Source organism: Haliaeetus albicilla, chromosome 11 (genome assembly GCF_947461875.1).
Source record: "Haliaeetus albicilla chromosome 11, bHalAlb1.1, whole genome shotgun sequence".
NCBI classification, from domain to species: Eukaryota; Metazoa; Chordata; class Aves; order Accipitriformes; family Accipitridae; genus Haliaeetus; species Haliaeetus albicilla.
In genome coordinates, this window is record NC_091493.1 from 6,111,272 (window position 1) to 6,136,766 (window position 25,495).

The 25,495-nt window shown below is 42.9% G+C and overlaps 1 protein-coding gene across 1 annotated transcript; it reads left to right on the forward strand.

Moving 5' to 3' along the window:
• Positions 1-1,574: 1,574 nt before the first annotated feature.
• Positions 1,575-24,837, forward strand: MINPP1 (multiple inositol-polyphosphate phosphatase 1). Its single transcript, XM_069795929.1, has 5 exons — positions 1,575-2,209; positions 2,468-2,656; positions 3,589-3,686; positions 5,495-5,628; positions 20,946-24,837. Exons 1-5 carry the CDS (start codon positions 1,645-1,647, stop codon positions 21,343-21,345), a joined length of 1,386 nt encoding a protein of 461 aa, XP_069652030.1. The 5' UTR covers positions 1,575-1,644; the 3' UTR covers positions 21,346-24,837.
• The last annotated feature ends 658 nt before the right edge of the window (positions 24,838-25,495 follow it).

Consider the following 25,495-nt stretch of genomic DNA (forward strand, 5'->3'; position numbering starts at 1 on the left):
CCCTGCACCAGTATCGCTGGGAGATAGCTAAGTCACACCACTCTGGTTTAACACAGAGAGCCCATAACTTCACCCAGAAGCTTTAAAACACTTACTTATTGCTATACTTTTCTTTCCCCTTTCTCTCCAGCTTTAAAGGCTTTGCCTACCCTAACTGTTTGAGCCTTAGCATATCATTGCCTTAACACTTTGTTTTGGTTATTGATGAGGTGGGAGAGAGGTGAGATACATACTTTCCAACAGAATTTCACTAGTTGACTAAATATAACATGAAAAAGTATTTATTCAGTGAAAATTCTCAACTGTATAGGCAATAGCCTGACTGTGTAGGCAGGGAGTAAAGTACCTGATCTTTCTGTGTGTAAAACATATGTCTCCCAAGGACATGCTGTGGGCCAAAAGCTAAGCCCTTTTCCTGAGACGTGAAATGTTTTTGTTAACCTCAAGCCTTGCTTCCCTACAAATAACTCAGTTTCCTTAGCTACAAGCTGATACCTATTTAGTAGCAAGAGTTTCTTTAAAACGGGTATCATCAGCACTGGGCATGTTGGGCTTATGTACTTGGCAGATGTTTTGCTTACGCTTTTGCCCAAGCTGTTTTATAACCCAATGTGTCACTGGCTTTTCCACAGGATGCCTCTTTTTATACTTTGCTTTTCTAAGCTTTTCTGGATAGGTCATTACAATACTGTCACACCATGCTGCCAGTGATGCCAGCAGGATGTGAGGATTATAACTGGTACCAGTGGCTCTCTGTTCACGGCTCCTGGCTGGATGTGCCCCGGGCTGCAAACTTCACAGTCCCACTTGTTCGACTTTTCCACAGCTGCGTATTTCCACCTGCACCTGCTCCTGCCGGGAATGAATAAGCCATGTTAAAAAACCCTGATGCCCTGCACTGCCCCGACCTGCAGTGCCAACCCCAGCAGCAGCTACCCGCAATCCCCCTCACAGCAACACTGCCTGTACTTTTGAGTGGAAGTCAACAGCTTTTGGGCAAAAAGAGCCAAAAATGTCCTTGAAAGCCCCTTCTTAGCTTCGCTTGCCCAGTGCGTCAGCTGGTGTGATGGATGATGCAGCCCACATTGGAGGCCAAGCCCTGCCAGAGCGGGCACAAGGTGGGGATGAGGATCGGGGTCCTCAGCATCTTGAGGGGCCATAAATGGGTCGAAAAGGCATTTTTTTTTCTTCCCCACGTGGGTTTAGTCCTGATGGGAGATAGCCCAAGCTGAGGGGAGCTGCCGCCTCACCCGGGGCTACCCCATCGTCTGGCAGGTGCCCACCCGAGGCAGGCCCAAGGAGGGGACAAGAATCCGGGGTCTTTATTGTCGCGAGGAGGCGTAAATGGGTCCAAAAGGCGGGGTTTTTAAACACGGGCGCAGCCCTGAGGGGAGATAGCCCTTCCTGAGGGGGGGTAGCCCGGCCTGAGGGGAGCTGCCGCCCCGGGGGAGCCGGGGGGGGGGGAGCCGGAGGCCCTGAGGGGAGCCTGTGGGGCGGCCCCCCTCAGGGCCTCCGCCTCCCCGGGGCGGCCCCCTCGCCTGGCTACAAGTCGCCCGGGTTGACACGCGGCCCCTGAGGCGAGTGGAAGTGGAGACGAGGCGGCTTCGCTCCGCCTCTTCCTGCGGGATCCGCGCAGTTGCCGCCATGGCGTCGCGCCGGGCAGGCGCCGCGCTCCCCTCCGCCGCCTTCCTCCTTCTGCCGCCGCTGCTAGCGATGGCGAGCGCGGGGTTGAACGGCTACTTCGGCACCAAATCCCGCTACGAGGAGGTGAACCCGCACCTGGTGGGGGACCCGCTGTCCCTGGGTCCCGCCGCGGCCGGGTCGCGGCCGCCCGCCGCCTGCGCGCCCCTGCAGCTCCGCGCCGTGCTCCGCCACGGCACCCGCTACCCCACGGCCGGGCAGATCCGCCGCCTCGGCGAGCTGCACGCCCGCCTCCTCCGCCGCCCCGCCGCCGCGGCGGCAGCCTGCCCCGCCGCCGCCGACCTGGCCGCCTGGCAGATGTGGTACGAGGAGAGCCTGGACGGGCGGCTGGCGCCGCAGGGCCGGCGCGACATGGAGCACCTGGCCCGCCGCTTGGCCGCCCGCTTCCCCGCTCTCTTCGCCGCCCGCCGCCGCCTGGAGCTAGCCAGCAGCTCCAAGCACCGCTGCCTGCAGAGCAGCGCCGCGTTCCGCCGCGGGCTCGGGCCTTCCCTCAGCCTCGGCAGCGACGGTAAGCCCGGGCCGCTCACCCGTCCGCACCCCCAGCCCTCCCTGAGGGGCCGAGGGAAGCCGTGAGGCCAGTCCCGCATCCCCCATCCCCAGGCTGAGGGCGACCCTGCACTCCGCGTCCCCCCCCGCCGCCGTAGGGAAACCGCTGCGGGGGGGGGACACTGTCCCCGGGAGGGTGGCTGGGCGACCGCGTCCCGGTACCGCTAGGGACGGCGGCGCTTCCCCTGACTGCGTCCTTGAAGCCTGCGTTTGCTTTCAGAGGTGGAGGTGGAAGTTAATGACTCCTTGATGCGGTTTTTTGATCACTGCGCCAAGTTTGTAGCCTTGGTGGAAGAGAACGACACGGCGATGTGCCAGGTGAATGCCTTCAAAGAGGGGCCGGAGATGAGGAAGGTCTTGGAGAAGGTGGCGAGTGCCTTGTGTTTGCCGGTGGAGGAGCTAAACGCAGGTGAGGAATGCCTGTTACGGGTGGCTTCGGCTCCCAGCCTGGCTGAGAACAACTCCCAAGACGTGTAGTTATGCAGAGTAGGTAATTTAAAATATGCTGTGAATTGGAGACACAGTCTGTAATTAAATGTATGGGGCTGTAAACATACATTGGTGTTGCAGTAGCGAATGCTTGTTAGTCAGTGGTCAGAAGAAAAAGACGTTTGAAAATATCTTTCTTGTAGATTAAATCAACCTCACCTTTCTTTAGAGGGATGTCAGTGTTATTCTTTTAATTCTGCTTTGTCGAGCAGGTGTAGCTTTTGTACAACCTGTTACAATTCATAGGTACAAACAACCTCAGGAAAAGGTGGACCTGTATGTCTGTCTTGTAACTTCACGTGTCCAGAATAGAAGTGCTAGGTTTCCCTGTGTGGTCAAGTGGTGGGGGAGCCACCCACAATAGGTGTTGCTGTTGTTTCCAGCATGTCCCTAAAGCCACAATCCCAAAGTTGCAGCACGCTGCTGTTCAAACTCGGCCGCTAATGTGGAGGGTGAGTAGTGGTAGTCAAAGAATGGTCTGTGTTGAACACACACACCTTCCCTGCATTGACTCTTCTGTTCTTTGTGGTGATGAGGATGCACTGGCAGTTGACACCTATAGCATGTCACATCAGCAGACGTGCAACATTTGATGTGAAATGCTCTTGTTTTCCCCCTCATAGCAACGTAATGTGAAAAGCGTGCAGTCAGAAATTTGGATTCTGCAAAATAGTTACATTGAAAACTGCTTTTTTTTGGTGCTTGGCCTTTGGACTGGTGATTATTTATTGGATTACATTGCTTGCATTGCTAAATTGCAATTACACTTCACTTTTTTTAGAGGCAAGTTGAGAGAAAGTTGGTACTTGTGTAGCAGTGGTTTATCTTGCTTGTTTGTTGGACTTATTGCAGATCTTGTTCAAGTGGCTTTTCTCACCTGTTCATACGAGTTGGCTATAAAAAATGTGACCTCCCCATGGTGTTCACTCTTCAGTGAAGAAGATGCCAAGGTACGTGCTAAATGGGAGAGATTTGAGTAGCCTTCAAAAGATGCCTTAGTGTTCAGATATAACTCTTTGCACAGTCAGAAGTGGTAAGCCCTGCGCCCCTTATTCTTCAACATAATGAAGCACTTCTTTGGTCTCCAAAGAGCTCTGAATTAATCAAGCGGCAAGACTGAAATACCCTTCATTATTCAGGCTTAAGTACTGGTGCAGTCTTGATTTGTCCTGATTAAAATTGTCTTTTCCTATTGTGCTTAATTCATATAATGCTTTTATTTCTGTAACATCAGAAATGCTCTGGACAGCTTTGTTTTGTATATGGTAATCATATGGTAAAATGCCGTGATTCCAGAGGACATCAGATGAGGTCTTCTAGGTCCTCCAAGAGTCTTTTGGGGGACTTTGGGGGTTTTGGGGACTCTCAGATCTCTAAACCTAATGCCTGTTAATAAAACTAGTAGCACCCAGATAAATGTGATTTATGTTGGTTCCTCTTCTTTCAAAAAGTGCCTTATGTAGCCTTTAATGTTCAGTAAGCCCCCCCCCCCCCCCCCCCCGAGGCTCTTAAGGAAACTTAGCACCCCTGGGAAAGAGGGGAGACCTCTACATAGATAGCTGGTTTGCTAAAGGGTAGGGAGTGGAGTTAGGAGTAAAGGCTCTCCTCTCAAAGAAGAGCAGGATCACCATGGACTTCTGAGACCTGTGCTGTTCAATATATTTATCAGTAACTTACCAGTGAGGTGGGAAAGCTTCCTGATTATATGGAGTTACTTGGGATAGTAAGAATATGGGTTGTTTGAGAGGCTTTGCAGGGGGACCGTGTGAGGGTGAATCACACAGCAGTACAACAGCAGGTGGTGTTCACTGTGAAGCGGTGTGTATGTGGTAAGAAGTTGAAACTTCGTATGAGGTGGCCCTCTCTCAGATCCATTGTGCCACTGTGAAATGAAATTTTAATGGTATTGATCCATGAAAATGTTGGCTCAGCTACAGTAAAATTAATGAACAAAAATTTAAAAAAACAACTTTAATGCTAGGAATTGTAAGCAAAGGAACAGAGAACAAGGAGAGCATCGTGTGCCCTTACATTAATCCAAGGCACAGTTCTGTGTTTTTGAGCTGTGTGCACGTCTCTAGAATGTAGAAATAGACAAACTCAGTTAAAGAATACGGGATTGCTTCCATCTGAAGAATGATTAACTAAGCTAAGGATCTTTGCCCTTCATAAAGCAAAATGACAAATGCTAAAAAAAGCGGTGGATAGTAATTGTCTTGTCAGGTGTAGTACCTAATGGCTACCAAATGAATCTAGCAGCAGGCAGGTTCACAACAGACTGGGTTTATAACACAGTATGTAGCCAAGCTCCGGGCTACTATTAAGGCTAAAACTTGGTATGTTCAAAGGGGAAATTGGGTTATTGTGGGAGAGAATCCACTGAAGTCTATTAAATTTGTAGAAAACCCACCTTAGGGCTCAAAGCCCTGGGCTGAAAACTACTAGAGTCTGGAGAAGCATGCCTGCTGTTTTTCCTAGGCCTGACTTGAGCGTGATCAGAGACAGGATGCTGAATTTGGCGGCCCTTTAGTCTGATCTGTTGTGTCTGGTTTTATGCTGAAGTGGTTTCAACTGGAGCCTTGACTTTTGGGGTTGGGGGTTTTTTTTTTGGGTTGTGTTTTTTGTTTGGGTTTTTTTTGTGTGTGCGTCAAAGCATCGTTTATTTCATGCAGTGTCTGGTAGCATCATTGCTCCAGGTCATGGGGTTTTTATTTTCCCTTAGTGCAATAATAAAAACTTGTGAACTCTGTAACTTTAGGTACTGGAATACCTGAATGACCTGAAGCAATACTGGAAGAGAGGATATGGCTATGACATCAATAGTCGCTCCAGCTGCATTTTATTCCAAGATATCTTCCAGCATTTGGACAAAGCGGTGGAAGAGAGCAAAAGGTAAATAAAGGCTTTTGTGCTTTGGCTACAAGCTTTCTGTGGTCAATCCCGAGTTGGATTTAATGTGAATAGCAGTTTACTTCCAAACAAAACAATGTTAGGAGAGTTTGAGCTAGGAGAATTTTAATGGAGAAAATAAAATTTTTAATAGAGTAGTATTACTGTAAAGAATTTTTTTTTTAAATTTTATTCTATTGATGCTCTTGTGCCCAGCTAATGTATTTCCATCTTCTAACTTACTGATCCACACAGACCTTCAAGGGACAGCCAGGGTGCTGTGTCTGAGAATGATGTTCTCTTCCTGCAGTTTGAGAAGAGGCCATTGAGTTAAAACAATAAGATTTTTGTTTAAAATGTCCTTGTTAAAATCATTTGTGGTGAAAATGGAAGACTGTGGGTTGAAAGCATCCCCATGATATGTTCTGTTATCTGGTTACTTAAGCACTTCAGTGTGGCAGTCTTTCTTTCTGCATGTGTTTGATTTGAGTCTCCTGCATTATTAAAGCTTTCTGTTCAGATTAAAGGTGTTGAAATGTAATTATGGAAAAATAATTATTACAGATCAGTCCACTTACTGATTCTAGACCAGAACAGGCTGTCGCAGGATCCAAGAAGCTGGAGCTGTAACAGAAAACCAGCATTGTAACAAACCCACTTTGTTGTAACTAGGGAAGGGCAGACTTCAGGCAATATACTCGGTGCCCTGCAAGAACGGGAGAAAGACACTTCTGTCCTGAAGTCATTGTAAATGCCTTGATTTGTTGCATGAATCCAAAGTCCATAGTTCAGCTGGCCAGTCCGAGAACTCTGTCTAGGATATTTGGTTTGCCATCCTTATTCTTTTACAGCAAAGCTGTAGTTTGGGAACAACACTAGCTGTAGGAAGATATTAGGCCTTACAAGTAACTGTTAGTAGACTTGAAGATACAATAACCAGGTGTCTTCAAAGGATGGTGGTCTGAAAGTGGTTTGTCTTCTCTCTGTTGCCATGATTTAATAAGAGTCGTTTTGTGTCAGTGGAAGAACAACAGCAGTGGTACTCCATCCGCTGAGTCGTGCAGTCCTCAAAACTGCCTTTGTAGTGTCATGGGTATAACCATCCCTATACTTCATTAAAAATTAGAGATGAGACACCTGTGCTATTTTTGTGTGTTACGCCTATGAGCTGGAATCAGTCAGCAGTTGTGATTCAGTATCTATTTGGTGTTGATCTTCTCTCATGTGGATTAGTATGATGGACAGAAATAAAATAGGAACAAAACTGGTATTTGTTGTGGTGTGGAGAAAACAAGGGCTTCAGTTACAGGTTGGAATGTTTGTGTCACAGAATTACCTGCATTTGCTTTCATGTGCTGGTAATACTTTTTTTTTTTTTGAGAGAGCTGCTTTAGGCTTAAATGCAGTGTATTCATATTAGAATTTACAACCTGTGTCCATGTTCCTCATGCAAACTGAGGAATTACGAATTCATAGTTAGTGATCAGTCACATGAACTAATACCTCAGCAGGTGAGTGTGGAGATGTTTGTAAAAGTACACAACATCAAGGATATGATAGTAAGATTGTATAAATATTGTGCTGTCAAGTACTTAATAGAAACCAATTTATACGTAACTTTAACTTACAACCAGCAAATTCAGCTTTGGTGTTGATATGTAAACATTAGTTACATGTGGTGGATGTTCTTGCATTCCTAGCATCCTCAGGACTTTTATTTCTATATTCAATGTATTAAAGGTCTACCTAACACCCAGCAGAATGATGATAATGGCTTTGCTCTTTCAGAAAGAAGAGCCTGAGTCATGGATATGTGAGGCTGGCTATATGTATTTTTTACATAATAACCTGTTGGAAGACCTTTTTTCTTTTTTTCCTTCTAGTTGGCAGACTGAAATTAGAAGTAGCATTCACATTTTGGGTTGGAGGAACAATCCATAAAGTTGACTGTAAGTGTTTTAGAGAAGACAGCAAAGAAATTTTGTTCCTTTAAGAGCGTGCTGACTGGGGATTCAAGCTGGACATTGACAGTGGTAGAAGAACTGTGTGTTAAGTCAGTTGAAGCATAATTCTCAAACAGTCAGTTGGCTTTTTTGCTGTCCTTTATAGTGTGATATAGAGACCCCATGCTCATCACTGGAGCTCTGAGTGACACAGGAATGTTGAGGTCATGTTTAATACATGACAGGGTTCCTTTCATCTAAAGGGGAGTTATCGCTAGGTAAACAGTACAAGTACTATTTATCTTAATTACTTTTGGGATTCACCTGGAAAATCAGATTGATGTGTCTGTTTTTAAGAGTGTCAGCCTAGTATGCAAGAAGGTAAATGCATTGAAAATTTGCCTTTGATATGTACATGTATGTAGACTTTCCTAACACTTGCACCCAGATTGGTGCCTTGGTCCTGCTCTAATGATTGTGTGAGCTCAGGGAAGGGGGCTGTACAGGGTTGGAAGTGAAAGCCAAGGACAGGAGCATACAGGACCGCCGCATTGCAAGGCAGTGGTGGTCAGGGGCCTTTCTGAATCATACCTGTGCTGTGCACCAGCCAGCATAAAGGGAACATCTCTGTTCATTTTGCCATGAACGGGTTAAAACTTGGCAGTTGCAAACATGAGATAAGTTTGACTTTGGGGAGGAGCTGCTGTGAATGTAAATGTGGGCTGAAGGAAACTGGTGACAGTGACTCCTCTACAGCCAAGCTGGCTTAATTAAGAAATTGTGCTGTCAAATGATTGCTCTAGTGTCTGGAAATCTAAGGCTTGTGTGGGAGTCGGTGGTACCTCTGGTTTTGGTAGTGGTGGAGTCAAAGTAGTGGTTATGGTAGATCACAGTTTAAATAAACTTCTTCACTCCATGCTTTCTTCAGCTTACTAGAGAGCTAAGTGAAAAATACATTAGGGCACAGATCATTAACATGTGACTAAACAGATTGCCAAGCATGCTGCTGTGATTGCCTCTGTCATGTGCTGTGTCTGTCTCTACAAACAAAGTAAGAACTGGGAATGAGAAGATCAGGAAGAAGTGCAGATTAACAGAGAAACAGACAAGCAAGGCCCTTAAGACCCTTCTGTCCTTCTGAAATCTGAAAAATAACTTCTAAATGTAGCTTGTCTCATGTAAGGAGAGTGATCAATTTTGTTTCCTTTTAGTGTAATTTACTCTTTGAACAGTGACAGCCTTCCAGTCCTTAAATTATATGCACTAGTTGCAGCTGTGTGTCTCAACAGTGTATGATATCCCTGTAAGTTTAATAATAATTAAAAAAAAAAGCCGTAGTTGAAAAAAATCTTTATCTCTGCTTCTGATTTGCTGAGAGCTAGATGAGCAGTCCCTAAGTTACAAGGTGGAGCAGGCTCCTTGGGGAAGAGCAGGTGCCTGAGGCAGAGCACTGAAGGACCGAGATAACTTCATCCTGTCTTTCAGCTTTGACTGCAGAAGTTCAGCTGCGGTCTCTGGGGTTCTTGTGTTGTATTGCCACCATAGAGGGAAGCAGGTAGTGAGTGTAAAGGATCAGGACCCTAAAAATCTTGCAAAATTCAAAGCTGGGTGAGCAGTCTGTTTAGTCTGCATCATCCTAAATGGGAACTGGAAGCTTCCAAAGTGCATTGCCTTGCACAAAAGGAGCATGCCACTCCGTCCCACAACGTAAGGTGGCAGTCTTAAAGCACTGAAGACTTGAGTGTAATCTGAATCGGGTAACCCAGTGCATTTAAGAATATGTGGAAATCTGCCACTGCCGATGTATTGGAACAGCTTGTGTCTCTGCTGATCTAGAAAGTAGAGGTGCAACTAATGCTTTTTCATCTAGGGAGAGAGACTTACCCCAGATTCTGTGGCAATATGAGAGTACAAATGAAAACAAGAAACTGTACCAAAAAAAAAAAAACCAACCAATGCCTGTGTTAATAACAGTAGAAATGTTTGGTTGTGCATATGTGTGCATGAGTGTCTTTTTTTATGGTATTGTGCAACTTCGGGGCAACAGGTTAAATAGTTTTGCAGCAGTTCATTACTCAGAAAATGAACCTTTGTGATGATGAAATGTCTCTTAGTGGAATGTTGTTTCAATTTAGCAATGTTTAACATTGATTTGTAACTGGCTGGTTGCTTTAAAAAATTTAAGAACAACAAAATTAATTCCAGGCATTCTCTTTGCTTCAAGTTCTCCTTTCTTTCTGAAAAGCTTAGATTGGGCTATCCAAAAGTAGAAAGGGGATGTATTGGTTTTATGTGGCAAGGTTTTGGTAGTGGGGGGGGTTACAGGGGTGGCTCCTGTAAGAAGCTGCTGGAAGCTTCCCCTGTGTTCGAGAGAGAGCGAGCCTATACCAGCTGGCTCTAAGACGGACCCACCGCCGGCCAAGGCCGAGCCAATCAGTGATAGTGGTAACGCCTCTGTGATAACACTTTTAAGAAGGAAAAAAAAGTTGGGACGCGGAAAACAGCCACCGGAGAGAGGAGTGAGAACATGTAAGAGAAACAAGCCTGCGGACACCAAGGTCAGTGCAGAAGGAGGGGGAGGAGATGCTCCAGGCGCCGGAGCGAAGATTCCCCTCCAGCCCGTGGTGAAGACCCTGGTGAGGCAGGCTGTCCCCCTGCAGTCCAGGGAGGTCCACGGTGGGGCAGATATCCACCTGCAGCCCGTGGAGGTCCCCACGCCGGAGCAGGTGGGTTCCTGAAGGAGGCTGTGACCCCGTGGGAACCCTGCGCTGGAGCAGGTTCCTGGCAGGACCTGCGGATCTGTGGAGAGAGGAGCCCACGGAGCAGGTTTTCTGGCAGGACTTGTGACCCCGTGGGGGACCCACGCTGGAGCAGTCTGTGCCTGAAGGACTGCACACTGTGGAAAGGACCCATGCTGGAGCAGTTCGTGAAGAACTGCAGCCCGTGGGAATGGCCCACGTTGGAGAAAGTTCGTGGAGGACTGTCTCCCGTGGGTGGGACCCCACGTTGGAGCAGGGGAAGAGTGTGATGAGCCCTCGCCCTGAGGAGGTGAAGCGGCAGAAAATAACATGTGATGACCGTAAACCCCATCCCTGTCCCCCTTGTGCCGCTGGGGGGGCTTGGTGGAGAAATCCGGGAGTGAAGTTGTGCCCGGGAAGAAGGGAGGGGTGGAGGGAAGGTGTTCTGAGATTTCGTTTTATTTCTCATTTACCTTACTCTGGCTGATTTGTAATAAAAAGTGAGCTAATTTTCCCTAAGCTGAGTCTGTTTTGCCCGTGATGGTAATTGGTGAATGATCTCTCCTGTCCTTATCTCGACCCGCAAGCTTTTTGTTATATTTTTCTCTCCCCTGTCCAGCTGAGGATGCGGGAGTGATAGAACGGCTTTGGTGGGCACCTGGCGTCCAGCCAGGGTCAACCCATCACAGGGGAGCATTTCTATTCCAGCAAGAAGCTGAGGGATCTTGATTATCTGTTCTGCTCCAGGCTTGGCAGTGGAGAACAGTGTTTGCAACGCTGCATTTTTGTAGCATACTTCAAGTATTTATATTCAATAGCTTTGTCTTGTTTTCATTCCCAGTTACAGCTGAATTAAAAAGAGAAACCTTGCTTTTTATTGTAACCCTGTTTCTTCCATGAAGTGATTCTTGACCTTGCGATCCGATTGCTCACTGAACTTAGTTGCCTTATTAGTTGCCTTGTTAAATCTTACTTTTCTTTCTTCTGGGGAAAAATATCTTCCGCTGATTAGTCTGTCCTTAAGAAAATGATGAAGATGGTAATAAATACCTATTGCTAATTAGTCCTACCTTCAATTTGCAGTGAAAAAGTTTCAGGCATTTTTAGGATCTTTCATCATATGAAGTCCAATAGAATTCTTTGTTTAAACTAGTAATAGTCTCTTCTGTGTAGATCTTGCTGTACAGCAAGATGGTTTTGAAGGCTGTGAAAGGGATTTTCACTATATGATTGCTCTTGTCAACTGTCCCAATCCAGACGGCTGGTGGAAACGTGTTGGAATATCTATTCAGGAACTTGGGTCTGATGTTGAATCTATTGATAGTTGTATTAGTGACCACCTACTGTTAGCACACCTGTGCATGGACCTTATTCTTCTGCACCCTTGGTAGCAATAAAGTCTAAGTGTCTAATAAAGGTTATTTCTTCAGTGGAAAGCATCTGTTCCTTGAGACCTTATGACAGTCACAGTGGGCCTTTCAGGACCACATTCCTCCATACCTTCTTACCAGTCTGTAAGGAAATGTCATGGTCACGTTTCTAAGGAGAGGTTGAGGGCTAGGACTCTGTCTTCCATAGAAATTTTCTAATTACCAAGAACAAATTGTATCACAAGAGCTGAATGTAAAATTAAACCAGGTGGTTTGTTGTACTGAAATGGCATGCTTGGGCAGTTGTCTTAGGCCATAAAGCACTTTATATTTGTGAACATGTAAGAATTGCGTTTTTGCCATCATCTATCCTGTTAGGGATAGAAAATACAGAGTCAGGCTATGCAACTGTGTGGCAAAGAAGCTAATGGGGAAATACTCTTCGCTAAACTGTTGGGTTTTCCCCGCACTGGAGCCTAGGCCTTAATTAAAGTGCCCCTGCTCTTCATTATATTGGTAAAACTGCCAGGTAGTGATACATGCATGCATGTTCACTTGCAGTTGTGCTGCAATGGAAAAATCCTTGAAAGGCTGCTCTTACCAGTCAGCATTTGTTTAAACAGTTAGAAAGTGTCCAATTTCCCAAAGCTGTGGTATTTAGAGACACTTCTACATCAGGATGTAGAGGAGCAATCAATGAGTATCACCTTACCTCAGAGGAAGCATTGAGTTCTTTGTGGCTTGTATGTGGGCTACACCTAGTGACCAAAACCTATTATGATTTTTTTTTTTTTTTTTTTTCCTCCCCCCCCTGCCTCCAGCATGGTGCTGATGGTAGGAATAACCTGAGACTTGATGGGCCCCCATCACTCCTCAAGAGGCACATCTGGTCTGTGTGTTGCATGGAACTGTTGGGACTGCCAGCTCAACCCCATTGCTCGCTGGCTTCTTGCCTTGTTGGGAGACTTGGCACACTGAACTTGGGAGGAGAAAGGGGCAACACTACGGTTGCAGGGGGAAGCCCCTGTTGCTACAGTGTAGGGTATGGATCTGTAGGAAAACTGTACGAAGAAGGGATAAAGATGTGCATTGCCTTTCAGCTGTGAGATGCCCAGGTAAGCCTTATATCTGTGATCTGGGAGTGCTGCTCTGCTAACAGGAGCGCTCTGTATGTTGGTGAGAAATTCATGTATTTTGGTAGTTAATGCAATAGGAAGCTGCTAATCTTATTAAAAAACCCCCACCTTAACAGCTACACACTGGGGCAGGCATGGATTTGAAAATTGGTTGTGGCACACATGAAGAATATCAGCTGTTCATTAAAGCTGTTTTATACTTTTTTGCTTCTAGCTTCTAATATTTAACAAGTCTGCCTTTCTTGTGAAGGAGAATATGAAATACCTGTTATTACTTGTACTGTTTGACTGGATTACCATAAGGCTCTGGAAATTGGGAGGTATGCTTTGTGCAGCCATCTCAATATTTAAAGTATGTGGCTAATGATTGAAAATGCTAACGTAGTTGTACATGCACATTGCAAAATATTTGGTAGTTTCCTCTGAGAGTAAGCAGGTTCAAGGTATTTAAAAAAAAAAAGACTTACTTGAATTTGAATGTAGTTCAAGATCAAGTGAAGGTGATCTTTGTAGTTATACTAGGCTAAGCCATAAGGTAAACAGCTTAACTTGTCAATGTATTGGTAGCTTTTATTGTTTCATGTCATTTGCCTTCCTCTTTGCAGGTCAGTTCACAATGCAATTGATAACCTTTCTGTAGTCATTTACTACTGTGCCCTAATCATTCCTTTCAAACCCATGACTCAGTACAAAAGAATTCAATATATGATCTAAAAACAAATAACTGTTCAAAACTATCTTTTTATTGTATGTACAAAGGGAACAGAGCAAAAAGCTTCCACGTATGCAGTAGAAATTATATAATTGGATTTAAAAAAACCCTTTTGCTCAGATCTGAATTAAGTAATTTCTTTTATTAAAACTTGTTCGCTGCTGGGATCCAACATTTGCACAGCGCAGGTTCTTGGCTCTCTGGGTGCATCAGCAGGTTCAGGATGTCCTGTGTCCCTTGGTGGGAGTTGTAAACCAGTGTGTCTGATCACCCGCACAGTAGCAGAGCAGCTCCAAAGGAGAACCAGGGCTATAACATATAGACGTGTAATTTACATTATTTGAAGTGCAGGGCAGTTTGTAGCCAGATGCATGCTACATGGGCTTAGTTCGAGGTATGAAGTGGCTCTTGCAGAGCCAGGTCAGTAGTGTTGGTACTGTGCTCCCCAGCGGGTCCCTTTCTCAGAGGGTATGGAGGTGTGGGTGACTCTGTGTGGCTTTGTATGGGGCTCCTTCACTGGTGTCCCCACTGTGTCCCCTGGCTCTTTGGGGTACTGGGAGAGCCTGTGATGAAAGCTTCTGGACTAGGTGCTTGTCACCTCATCTGCTAAGTACATAGTGATATGTAAGTTACCAAAAAAAAAATAAATTGCCTGATTCAGTATATCTGTTCAGAGAGGAGAACAGGTGGTGTGTGTGTGATGGGTATACTGATCCCTGTAATAAGCTGTTCATGTTTTCACAGAACAACCTGCCAGCTGTACAGTTCAATAGACCACACAGTTTACACCTGAAAAATATGCAGGTCTTGATTTCATTTCCAGAAAATCAGAAAAATGGGATGACTTTAGCTAATAAGCTGTAAATGTCTCAAACAGCAGCTTTGTATCATATTGTATGGCTGGTTTTGATAGCTCCATCTTTCAAAGGTGGGGCTTCTGAAATGATTAAAGGGTGCTTTTGGGGAAACCAGGTAGAGATGTGAAATTCTCCATAGATCCTTGTAGCACATTCAGCAGCATCCCTGTGTCTGAATTTCTGAAGTGTGTGTGTGTTTGCTGACTTCTCTCAGATACCTGGGCAGTCCAGGGGACCTCCCCTGGGAATGTGTCTTTTCATCTATCTGCCTAGAACTAGGTATTTAAAGTGTTGCTTGTGCCTTTCAAACCTCCCAGAATGTAGTTAATCTCACATTAATTACCTAATACTTGATTGCTCTGAAAGGTATCTCAGCAACATTTATAGTCGTATCCTTTTATTTAAGGAATTAAAAAAACAAGCAAAACAATACCTAGGCAACTAACACACAAGTGACCTGATCTAACCAGTATTCACCTCGGGCAGGAAGGGTTCAACAAGTGGCATGACCCTCTTGATTTGGTTTTGGCTCGTCATGATGGTTCAACATTTAGCATCAGCACGATGCTGCTGCAGTAATGCATTTAATCTCTGAGGTCCGTAAGAACATTAGAGGTGGGATCATTCAGAAAAGAGCCTTTGAAACTGCAGAAGCTCGGAAGTGAAATGCAGTGAAGCCTAGTTAGCTTTGGATGATTAACTTTTGAGGGACTAGATAAGACCTGTTGTCTTTTAATGTGTAATCGTGTCAGCTTTTCAAATTTGCTTTTGTCGTGAGTGAGCTCCTGTGTGTCCTTGTTGGAAAAGAAGAAAATTTTTATCTTGTCAGTATTTGTGGTGGCATTTTGTTGTGTTAGTACTGATTCTGGAAATGAATGAGCACAGCTGTCTTCTGTTCTACTATTTAAGGTGGAAATTTTGACACATGAGGACTTAATACTGTTTGACAGATTTTTTAAATTTTTTTTTCCTTCTTTCCATGGGTGATAACACTCTGAGCAACATGACTGTTAAGTATTTCTGCTGCCCTCTGAGTCCTGCCACTGCATTCCCTGATCTCTGCTGTTTCCCTGTAGATTTAGGGTTCCTCCAGCTTTTTTTTCCAGAAATAAATCACAGGGAGAGGTGGGAGGGATGGAGAATTCATCCCATAGCTGAAAACAGATGGTTTTGAGTCCTTTGTCCTGGCTTTCTTATTGGGGAGAAAAGGAAATAATATAGTCTAAGCTTGCTTGTTTAACAGTTATTATAACTTACCTTCTTTGAAGTTGTTAGAGGGATTTTTACATGAGGTTTGAAGGTTGGCCAGTTAGGCTTTGCTGTAGGAAATGTTTCTTCTTATCCCACTATTTCATGGGGTTTGGGTTATCTCTAGCTGAAAGCCACGTTGGTGCTTAGGAAAATAAATTTTGGTTAAAAGAAAGTTCATTTCTTCTATATCCAAAGTGATATATCAGTAGTCCTAGGAAGAGTAGGAACGATCTGCTGTTGAGGATGGGTGAGCTGATGCAGAAGTTTCAGGGTTAACTCGAATCTACTGACATTAAGGAGAACTAGAATTTGCCTGAATGATAAATCCCATGTCTGTGCTTCTCCACAGTGCCTTTTTTCCCCCATGGTGAGACTTAGCTTTTGGGGTTGTGCTAGTGAATTGTTCAGTAACTTCTTCATTTTCATCTATGGTCAGATTTACTTAGAAGGTTACAGCGTGGGCAGTTCAGTAGCTGAAGTTGACACATCTCTTCAATGAACCCTGCTCGTGTTCCACCTAGTGACAGCCACTTCTTCTCATTTGTAAGTGCCCCATAAAGTGAATACAAAACCAATCGCCAGCAATCACTTTCAGGCAAGCTCTTAATATTTTATGGCAAAGTTCTATGCACAGTCTCTTCATCTCCCTTTAAAGCTGGAATTGAGATTCTCCCCCACCCCCGCTCAGTGTGCTTTCCCAAGTCATTTACTACTAAATAAAAGGGAGGAAAAAAAGTGAATTGAAATATCATTAGCAGTTGCCAGAGTACAATGTTGAGAACTTTGATGCTTCCATGTAATTCCGAGTCATTGACCGATTGTAAAGAAGATTGAGTGTGGAAATGTCAGGGCTTCTGTTTAATATTTTATTAGCCTGTGCTACTGTTCGGAATTTATCAGTATTTTGTTGATTGTGCTTTGTGCTCCTGTCTTTATCAGAAATATCGGGGCAGTAGTAACCTTTGCCTGCATACATGCTCTGAAGAGGCAATCTTTTGCGATTTCCCCATAATTAAAAATATTGCTGTCGCTGTTTTAACCTTGCTGGTGATTTTTATTGTCATTATTAGATGATATGAAACCACATGTGAACTGGAGTCATGACCCCAGAGACTGAACAGGGAGTGCTTGAGTAGTCTTAGATATCCAGCACCCGTGAGAAACCAAGTATACTGTGTTAAAGAGCCTATTGAAAACTCAGGATCGTATTGTATAAGGAAACAGTTTTAATCCTCGTTAAAATAATACGGTGGGATAGCTGTGAGTGGGAGAGGTTTATTTTGTCTCCCAAGGTGGTTTGGCCTGTCAGCATGAGGATTTCATGAGACTAAAGCAGGTGAAATAACTCAAGTTACAGTGTGAATGAGTGCCTTGTTTATTCCTTCTTTTCTTTTCATTAGATTTTCTTTCCTTGTTCTTTAAATCTTCTCTGTGTGTGTATATGTGTATATGCTATAATTTGTTTCCTGTTTTGGAAATGTATGTCTTGCTGGTTTTTTTAACTAAGATGTTAACCATATTTTTTGTTATTTACTTCCATGTTAAAATTCCTGCTAACATCAGCAGGAAACTAAAGCCAAACCTTGCTTAAAGCCAGCACTGATCGCCAGAATGTTAATTTTTTTTTTTTCTTAGCAGCTCTGAAACCTTTTTTTGGGGGTGGACTAGATATGTGAAATCCCTCCCTGTGGAGTGAATGATGACTATGTAACACTTGTTTTGGAAACTCCAGCAGCATATTTATATTACTAGCTTCCTTGCTTAGTGAACTATAAAATACAGACCACCATGTTTGGAAGCAGGCGTGTGTATAAGCGCAGGCAGCTGGGACAAAATGAAAATGTGCGACAGCTAGGTGATACTCCCCCAAGAGTGCTAGAAGAACTTGAATGAAATAGCTGAAGTAACAGCTGGTACATCTTGGTTTCAGCCAAGAAGCTTGTGGGGGCTGGCAGGTGTGATGATTTTAAAACAAATCATCAAATAAAGGAAAAATGAAAAAAGCAGCTCCAGGAGAGAATGGGAATTACAGGCCAGTCTTGTAGAAATAATGATTGAGACTAGCATTGATAAGCACCTTGATGAATATGATATACCAGAGTAGTGTCAGTATGGCTCTTTGAAAGGAAAACATACTTTTTGGAGCTCTTGGGAGAGATTAGCAAGCATACAAATAGGGTGATCTGGGAGACACAGTCATGATTTCCAAACATCTTTCAACAGGTTTCCTTATCAAAAGAAATCAAGCAGCCAGGGTTAAGAGGGAAGGTCCTTACATAGGTAAAAAAAAAAAAAAAAGAATAAAAGTACGGTAAATGGAGGGTAGGGTTAGATGACTGATTTTTCCTAGCAGAGGCAGGTCTTTAGTGGAGATAGATCTGCAAGGATCAGGGCTTCTCAGCGTGTTGTAAATGATGAGGAAAGAAGAGGTAAGAAGTGAAGTGGCATTGCAAACGCAGCACTTTTATTCAAGATAAATAAGATAAATTGTTTCTACTATGAGGATTTAAAAGGACCGTGTGGCACTAACTGGGCTTGGAAATTGCAGATATGTGAAATAATCCTCATGGTAAAAATGATCTTGTAATCATACGTCAGATAAGGTCTGAGATAACTCACTGCTCAGGAGTTGAGTTTTGAGGTTGTTATAGTTGTCTGGAAGTATCTCCAACTTCTGTAAGCTAACTAGAAAAGGTATTAGATGTTGTGAATTAAAAAAACAGAGCATCATAGGTGCAGCATGGATTTATGGAAAGGGAAGAGAAAGGGGTCAAAGGATCCAAAAGTTTTACAATTTTAAAATGAGGGAAGGGGTCATAAATAACAAGGGGAGAAATGTAAGCAGAACCACTGATGTTGGAGGAGCTGGAAGAGGGTCTATAGTGAATGTATACCTCTTGGTGCAGCAAAGGCATGGGTGGAAAAAAACGCACTGTCTTCCATACAGAACCCCCCTGGGGTTTTAATGCTTCTTTGGAACAGGAAACAAGGAGGCAGGTTTCTGACTTTTTTTTTTTTTTTTTTTTTTAAAAGTGATGTTTTGGCTAAGGGGAGAGTATGTGCATGTATGTGGATACATGTCTAAGGAGTATAGTCAGAAGAGCTGCAGGCTCACCAGGGAGCAGGACGGTGCAAGGTGTGTTTCAGACTGCACAAACACCATGGCTGTATGGAGCTGGTAGTACAGAGCCAATCCTGTGTCTGTACTGAATTCTGGCTTATCTGATCAAGGCTTATCTGATCAAAGTTTGAATCTACAGGCAAGTCCCCCAGTTAACCATTTTTCGGTTGCTTCAGAATTTAGGTTGGAGCGGAGGAAACGCCTCCTTTTCAGGCCAATCAAGATGTGCCTTATCTGTGGGTAGACTTTACTGGCAGCTAGAGTGTGGCCAGACACCACCTCTTGTCTCACGAAAGCTAAATGTGTATTTACATCTGCTAGAATAATTGACCTGGGCTTCTGAGTGCCAGTTGGAGACGGTCCCAAAAAGACATCATCCTTCTCTGGAGCAAGGGGCAGGTTTTCATATTGGCTGATGGTTTCTTGTGCACCAAGCCAGCTCTTATCTTTCCTTTGGTTGACCAATGTGTAACCTTTTGTTGCACCAACTGTTTTCATTTTAGGCTTTGTTTGTGGTATGAAACAGTGGCTTAATTTGCTGGCCTGTGTGCTGAGGGAGTGTAATCTTCTTTTTGACTAGTTGGTATTCTCGAGAATTAGTAATAGCAGTAGTCCTACTTATAATTTGGACTAATAAATTGTGGAGGGACAACTGTTTTCCTCTGACTGAATTGCTGTCTTCAGACTAAACTTTGGTAAATGCTGATGTACCTTCCAAACAGTTGAACCATATTGGGAGGCGGGGGGAAGGCAGTATTTTGCTATCAAATTATGATTCTTATTCTGGCATGATACGCAGTTAAAAGCATTGGTGGTCGTAGAGGTAGGCAAGAAACACTCCTTAAAGTCCTGCACTGGTGGTGGTGTGCTAGGGAGGGAAGCAGTTTGCGTGTTAAATCAATTTGCTTGTGTAGGCAATCCTGTGGTTGTAGCTAGGTCAGAGGGTGGTAGGGGTTTACTGTAGTTTCTTAATGTGCCAGTAAGTTTGTACTTAGACTTAATTTTCATCTTGAAACTGAATTGTCACTTATCCTTTATTACAGCAGTCAGAAAAGGTTTTTGATCCTCAAATCTAGCAAAATTAATGCTGAAAACTTTAAAACTTTCCAGGTCTAAAATGATGATAATGTGGGGGCTTGTCTTTGCTGCACTTTGCATTAATTTAGGCAGAAGCTTATTAAGAAGACTTAAAAATATCTGTTGATTAGCTAAAGAAAAAGGGTATGTTTTAATAATAAATCATTGGTCTTTGTAAAGTGAATTGTGTCCTGGATGATCTCACTTAATAGTTCATTATGCTTTGTCCATTCAGGTACTTTTTGTGTCTGCCAGGGAACAACCAAAAAAAAAAAAAATTAATGACTCTAATCAATCCTATTTAAACGCAGCTCAGCATCCTGGGAAAAGCTGTTATAGTATAGCCGTAGGTTTGTACTAAAGCAAATTTGTGAAACTTGTAGTAAAAATTTATTTGGTTAAAAGGAACAAAAGTGTCTCAGGGAGTTTTTCCAAACAGCCCATGATGGGGGAATGGCTATGTGTATTTGCAACGGATCTGTGTTAACAGAAATAATGAGTTACTGTGACATCCTCGAGCCTTCCCATGTGCTGACAGTGGAAGAGGACTCTCTCACATCCAGTGAAGGGCTTGACTTGGTTTGTATGTTAACAAAGCCTTGCAGCTGGCTTGGTGATTTGCTGCCCTTCTCTCAAATTCCTGATGGGAGGGCACAGTGCTGTTGAAAGTTCTTATATTTAATCCAAAACCTGTATATTAACTGTAGCATGGTCACTGGATCTTTCCATACCTGGGAAGAGCACAAGTGACTAGGCTCACACAGAGTTGGAGAGTTGTACTGAGTATATGGACGCATACTATTAATCTGTCTCTTGCTTTTGTTTACCGTATTTATATTAGACTTTAGCTGTAGCCTAACTACATTTATTACAACTTCTTACATTTTATGTAAGAGCCAATACCTTCAGCTGGGACAAAATTTAGGAAGCTTGGGTGCTTTAAAAGAAGTCTGTAATATACTGAAATTTCCAAACAGGTTTTTATCAAGTATTGGAGTAAAACAAGTTCAAAGTCTGTTTCTTAAGCCTTTGTTGCTGACAGCTGTGCAATATGTTGGTATGTTTGTTTTAAAGCACAGGCTCTTGCTCATCCTTTGTGGTTTTTTCTTTTTTAGTTCAAAACCCATTTCTTCACCTTTGATTGTACAAGTTGGACATGCAGAGACCCTTCAGCCGCTGCTTGCCCTTATGGGTTTCTTCAAAGATAATGAGCCTCTAAAGGCAAACAACTATGTCAGACAAACGCATCGGAAATTTCGCAGTGGACGGATTGTGCCTTATGCAGCCAACCTGGTATTTGTGCTTTACCACTGTGATCAAGTGAAAACCTCTAAAGAAGAGTATCAAGTGCAGATGCTGCTGAATGAAAAACTGATGCCGTTTCATCATTCAAATGAAACTATCTCTACTTATGCAGACCTCAAGGACTATTACAAGGACATCCTGGAAAACTGCCACTTCCAAGAAGAGTGTGAATTACCAAAAGTTAATATTACTGCTATTGATGAACTTTGAGGGAATGAAGTGGAGTGGGTGTTCTGCAAATTGATCTCAGTTCTATTCGACAGACATTGTGAACAAGCACTTTTGATGATTGCTGCTGCTGTGTTGACTTTCTAAACTTGCAGATTTGATGGCGTTGTCTCAGTTAGCTCAATGCACTGTTTGCTTATTACATAAGGAGAATTACAAATGCTGTAACAGGGACATTGCTGAGCATTTGTAACAAACACATGATGCAAGATGAAGCGTACCTGTATTGTTTATATGTATGAATAAGTAATTTCATTGGTCACTTGTCTTACAAATGTGCTGTAGATGGATTTAAGAGCTGGGGCAACTTCTCTTTTATCAGAGCTGAAGGTGTTTGGACTGATTCAGTATTGTTTTGCACTGCCTGTTTTGCTAGCTACTCTTTTCCTGTGGCAGGCATGAAATAATTCAAAACTGTGAGCTTTTTTGTTCCTTTTCCTGAGCTTCTAGGAGGGAGAGGGTACATAGTCCTTCTCCACAGCTGCCCAACTTCTTCCTGGACAGCACCATGGCAACATCTTTTTCTTGGGCATTTAAAGCAGAAGGAGTTGCAGTGTTCCTGCATGCATTATCTACCTGAAAAGGGTCCAGGACTTAAAAGTCTTAGTCATCATCAACCCATCCCGCATAGCAAGTTAGCCTCCAGGGTAAGTAAATTACCTTTAAAAAGAAGTAAAAAAAAAAAAAAAAAAAAAAAAAGTGAGGGAGTGGGAAGTAGTTAGTCTTCTTTTAAGGTGCTCTGGGAGATGCAGCAGTTGTTCTCTAGGTAATCTGGTGTGTCCTTTCACTTGACACCATCAATTTCTTGTGTTAAATGTTTGGGCTGGAGCATTCAGGTTAGGCTCTACTGTGGCTATGAACATCGTGGCCCTGTCTGGGTGCTGATACTTTTCCTAGCAGCTCTGGTTGGAAGGGACCTCTGGAGGTCTCCAGTCCAGCCTCCTGCTTGAAAAGTGATTGTTGCTAATCTTAAATCCTGGCAGGTTTTGGACTATAAAAAGTATCTGGTTGAGACTTGACTTCTGCCAGCTTTAAGGCACCAAACATGGTATCACTTATGTAGGCCTTATACATTGAATGTGCCACCTTGTTCTTGAAATGAAGCTGCTTTTAAAGAAACTAATTGTATACAAGTACTGATGATCTTTTAAAGCAGCTGCACTTGAAATAGGTTCACTCGCTACTGAAAGTTGGGAAATATTTTAGAACTCTGCAGTGTGGCAGAAAAAGGAAAAATGAAGGTAATTGTCCAGAAATGTCTGAAATGCAGTCAGGTAAAAATTCCTTCATCCACAAGAAGGGAATGGCTGTATGAACAAGTTGCCCCAAAGCAAATGAGAGTGTGGATTTATGGTGCTGGTAGCTCTTGAACTGTATACTCACACCCTGTAATGAGTGTTCCAGAGCTCACCCCATAAAGTGAGGTGTAGTTTGCTGTGTTTACTGAGGAAGGGGTGAAAAGTTGGTTTAAGTGGTTACCACAGGGTATCAGGTGTGCTATAAACATTTATACCCTCCTTTGCTGCAGGGTGTCTTCTTTTCGTAGGCTCACCTTCAGAACTGGGAACTTAACTGCTGCAAAAACAGGAAAGAGAAAGCCAAACTGGCTCAATGTTGAGGAGTTAAACTTGGTGTATAATTTTTTAAATTTTTCTTGAGGACTTAGGCTTCTGTCACTTTTATACAAGCCATATTAAAAAAAAGCACTTAAGGTTTACATATCTAAGTTATAGAGCAACTGAAAACCTGGGTTTTACTGTTGTACTCCAAGTTAAGGGCTTTTCCTTACGTTGGGATATAAGGCCCTGTTTTGTTAGTGCACCGATTTCTGTGTTGACAAAGGTTCTGATCGCTAAAGATACTAATTAAAACTGGTGGATATTTCAACATTAACATCCTGGTGAAATACTTGCCTGTGTTAGCTCTGCAGCTCTTTTTCTGAAACTGCTGAAATTGTTAGGGAGGAATATTGATGCTGAAACAAATGTAGGAATATAGGTCAGGATAACTGTCAGACCCAGCATATGACTTCTACTGCTGTATGAGCTTTGCATTTCTTTTTTTACATGATCCTACCTTGAGACTAAGTCAACTGATCATAATTACTGTGACAGGTGCCTGTTAGGAACTTGTTGCAACATTTGAGGCAAGCTACAAAGAAATGAACCTTTGTTTAAAGGCAGTTAAGTTTGGTAAATAGCAGATAGAAGAGTGAGAAAATGTACCTTTGAACAAATATTTTTTTTCTGGGAGTCAGTAATCCTGTGATGATTCATGATTTGAACAGAAGGGATGAAAGCCTGACTATTGGGGATGAATGGAGGATTTCTGTTGTCAGTTCAGTGAGACTGATTTTAAGTCACTGTGTTTGTTAAAAGATACATCCTTCTTCCATATGGAGGAGGAATACGTTGCACTTGACTGCTTTTTTGATCCTGTGTCAGATGAGGTGGGGGAACAAAAAATTGCTTTTACAGCGAAGCATCATTTGCTTCTGCATTACCAAGTTGATTGTATGCTTAAATTCTGTGTGAAGGGCTTCAAGGATGACTCTTCAGAGGCTGTTCCCTATTTTGCCTTGGAGTACAGGTCCATCATACCTCCAGAATAACAGATATATCTTCAGTGGCTGTCAGCAATTAACTGAAAAGGAAAATGTGCTATTTGGTTTCTAATCTGTATTTAAAGGATACGCTGACTCACTCCTTTGGCAGAATTAGAGGCTGGATGTGGAAACTTTGCACAATTGTAGCAATAGAAGTGTTTGAACATGTAAATATTCTAGGCACTTGTTCATGTGACTTATTCTTACCATTAGGGAGGTGACTTCAGTATGATCCTTTTATCTAGTAAATATATAGATTTGCTTATATACTAAAAAGGAAAACTAAAATGGATCAAAGTATTTCCATAAAGTTGGGCACTAGCTCAGTGAGCAGTGCTTGAACAAGCTGCCATATCTCATGGCATTGCAGATTACCATCTCCTGAAAAAATCCTGCAAGAAAAATAATGCTTTCTCTTCTTTCATGTGGCTTTGGACTAAATGCCTCATCTCAGTCATCCGTTGAGGACTTTGTTTGCAACCTTTCTCAAACTGGAAGCTTTCACTGATGAAAAATACTGAAAGTGTTTGTGGATGCTAGCCTTAAATACATTTGAAATGTGTTTTATTTTGTTAAATGCCTAAAGCTTAACTAATCATTCTGGCAAATTCATTTTTTCCTCCTAGTTAAGTACTGCTGCTGTAATTCTGGTGAGCACCAAGCTGTCAAACTGCTGGAAGCAATGTGAATTTGTAATAATATGGTACTAACTGGATGAATTTTGAGAACTTGTTTTGGATTTTTAGTGCTGTGAAATAAAACTGCACACTTTCCTCATCTCTGTTTTTATAAGCAGTAATAATGACATGATCTTTAGTATAATGGCTGTGTTCTGCTTCAAAATACATTTGGTAGGTTACTGTTACTTACACTGGTGTCTCTGATTATTTTAAGTTCTCAGATTGCTTGGTGATTGATACAAAATGCCTTAATTAGGTTTTTACACACATTTTGATGTGGAAAAGTTTACTCTCGTTTCCAGCAGCCCTGGTTTTAAAAACAGTGATAGCTTCCTGACCAGGTTTTTGCAGATAATACTATAGTATGCAAAATGTCTGGAAACGTCCTGCATTTTGAAGTGTACTGAGGGTTACATACATGTTTTTGAGCAGTCCAGAATCTGCTGCAGTATTATTTTTCTAAACATTATCACTTTCTCACTAAGAGATTGACACTGTTGATTTGATAAAGAATTAGAAGCATACATCATGCAGTACTTTCTAACCTGTCATTTCTTGTAGATATTTAGAAATAGATGCTAGTTATTGAGTATCCATTAGCTACTTAGTTTGTTAATTCTCTGATTACTTGTACCTGAAAATTAAGTCTTGCCTGCAGCGTCCTCATGCACTGAGGATGCAGCGCTTTTGTAAGTGTGCTGTGGCTGGAATGGCATAATTTTTGATCAAGGGCTGTTTATTCCTTTTTGGAAGTATTTAAGACAGAGTGAAATAGAAGACAATTGATGCTGTTTCGTTTAAAACAAACAAAAAACCCAGAACTGTGTAGTCATAGGAAAAGGAGTGA

Coding starts and splice junctions, on each gene's coding strand:
- MINPP1 (XM_069795929.1), top strand. CDS start 1,645: ATGGCGTCGCGCCGGGCAGGCGCCGCGCTCCCCTCCGCCGCCTTCCTC. Junction 2,657..3,588: donor GGTGGAGGAGCTAAACGCAG/GTGAGGAATGCC, acceptor GACTTATTGCAG/ATCTTGTTCAAGTGGCTTTT. Junction 5,629..20,945: donor GCGGTGGAAGAGAGCAAAAG/GTAAATAAAGGC, acceptor TTTCTTTTTTAG/TTCAAAACCCATTTCTTCAC.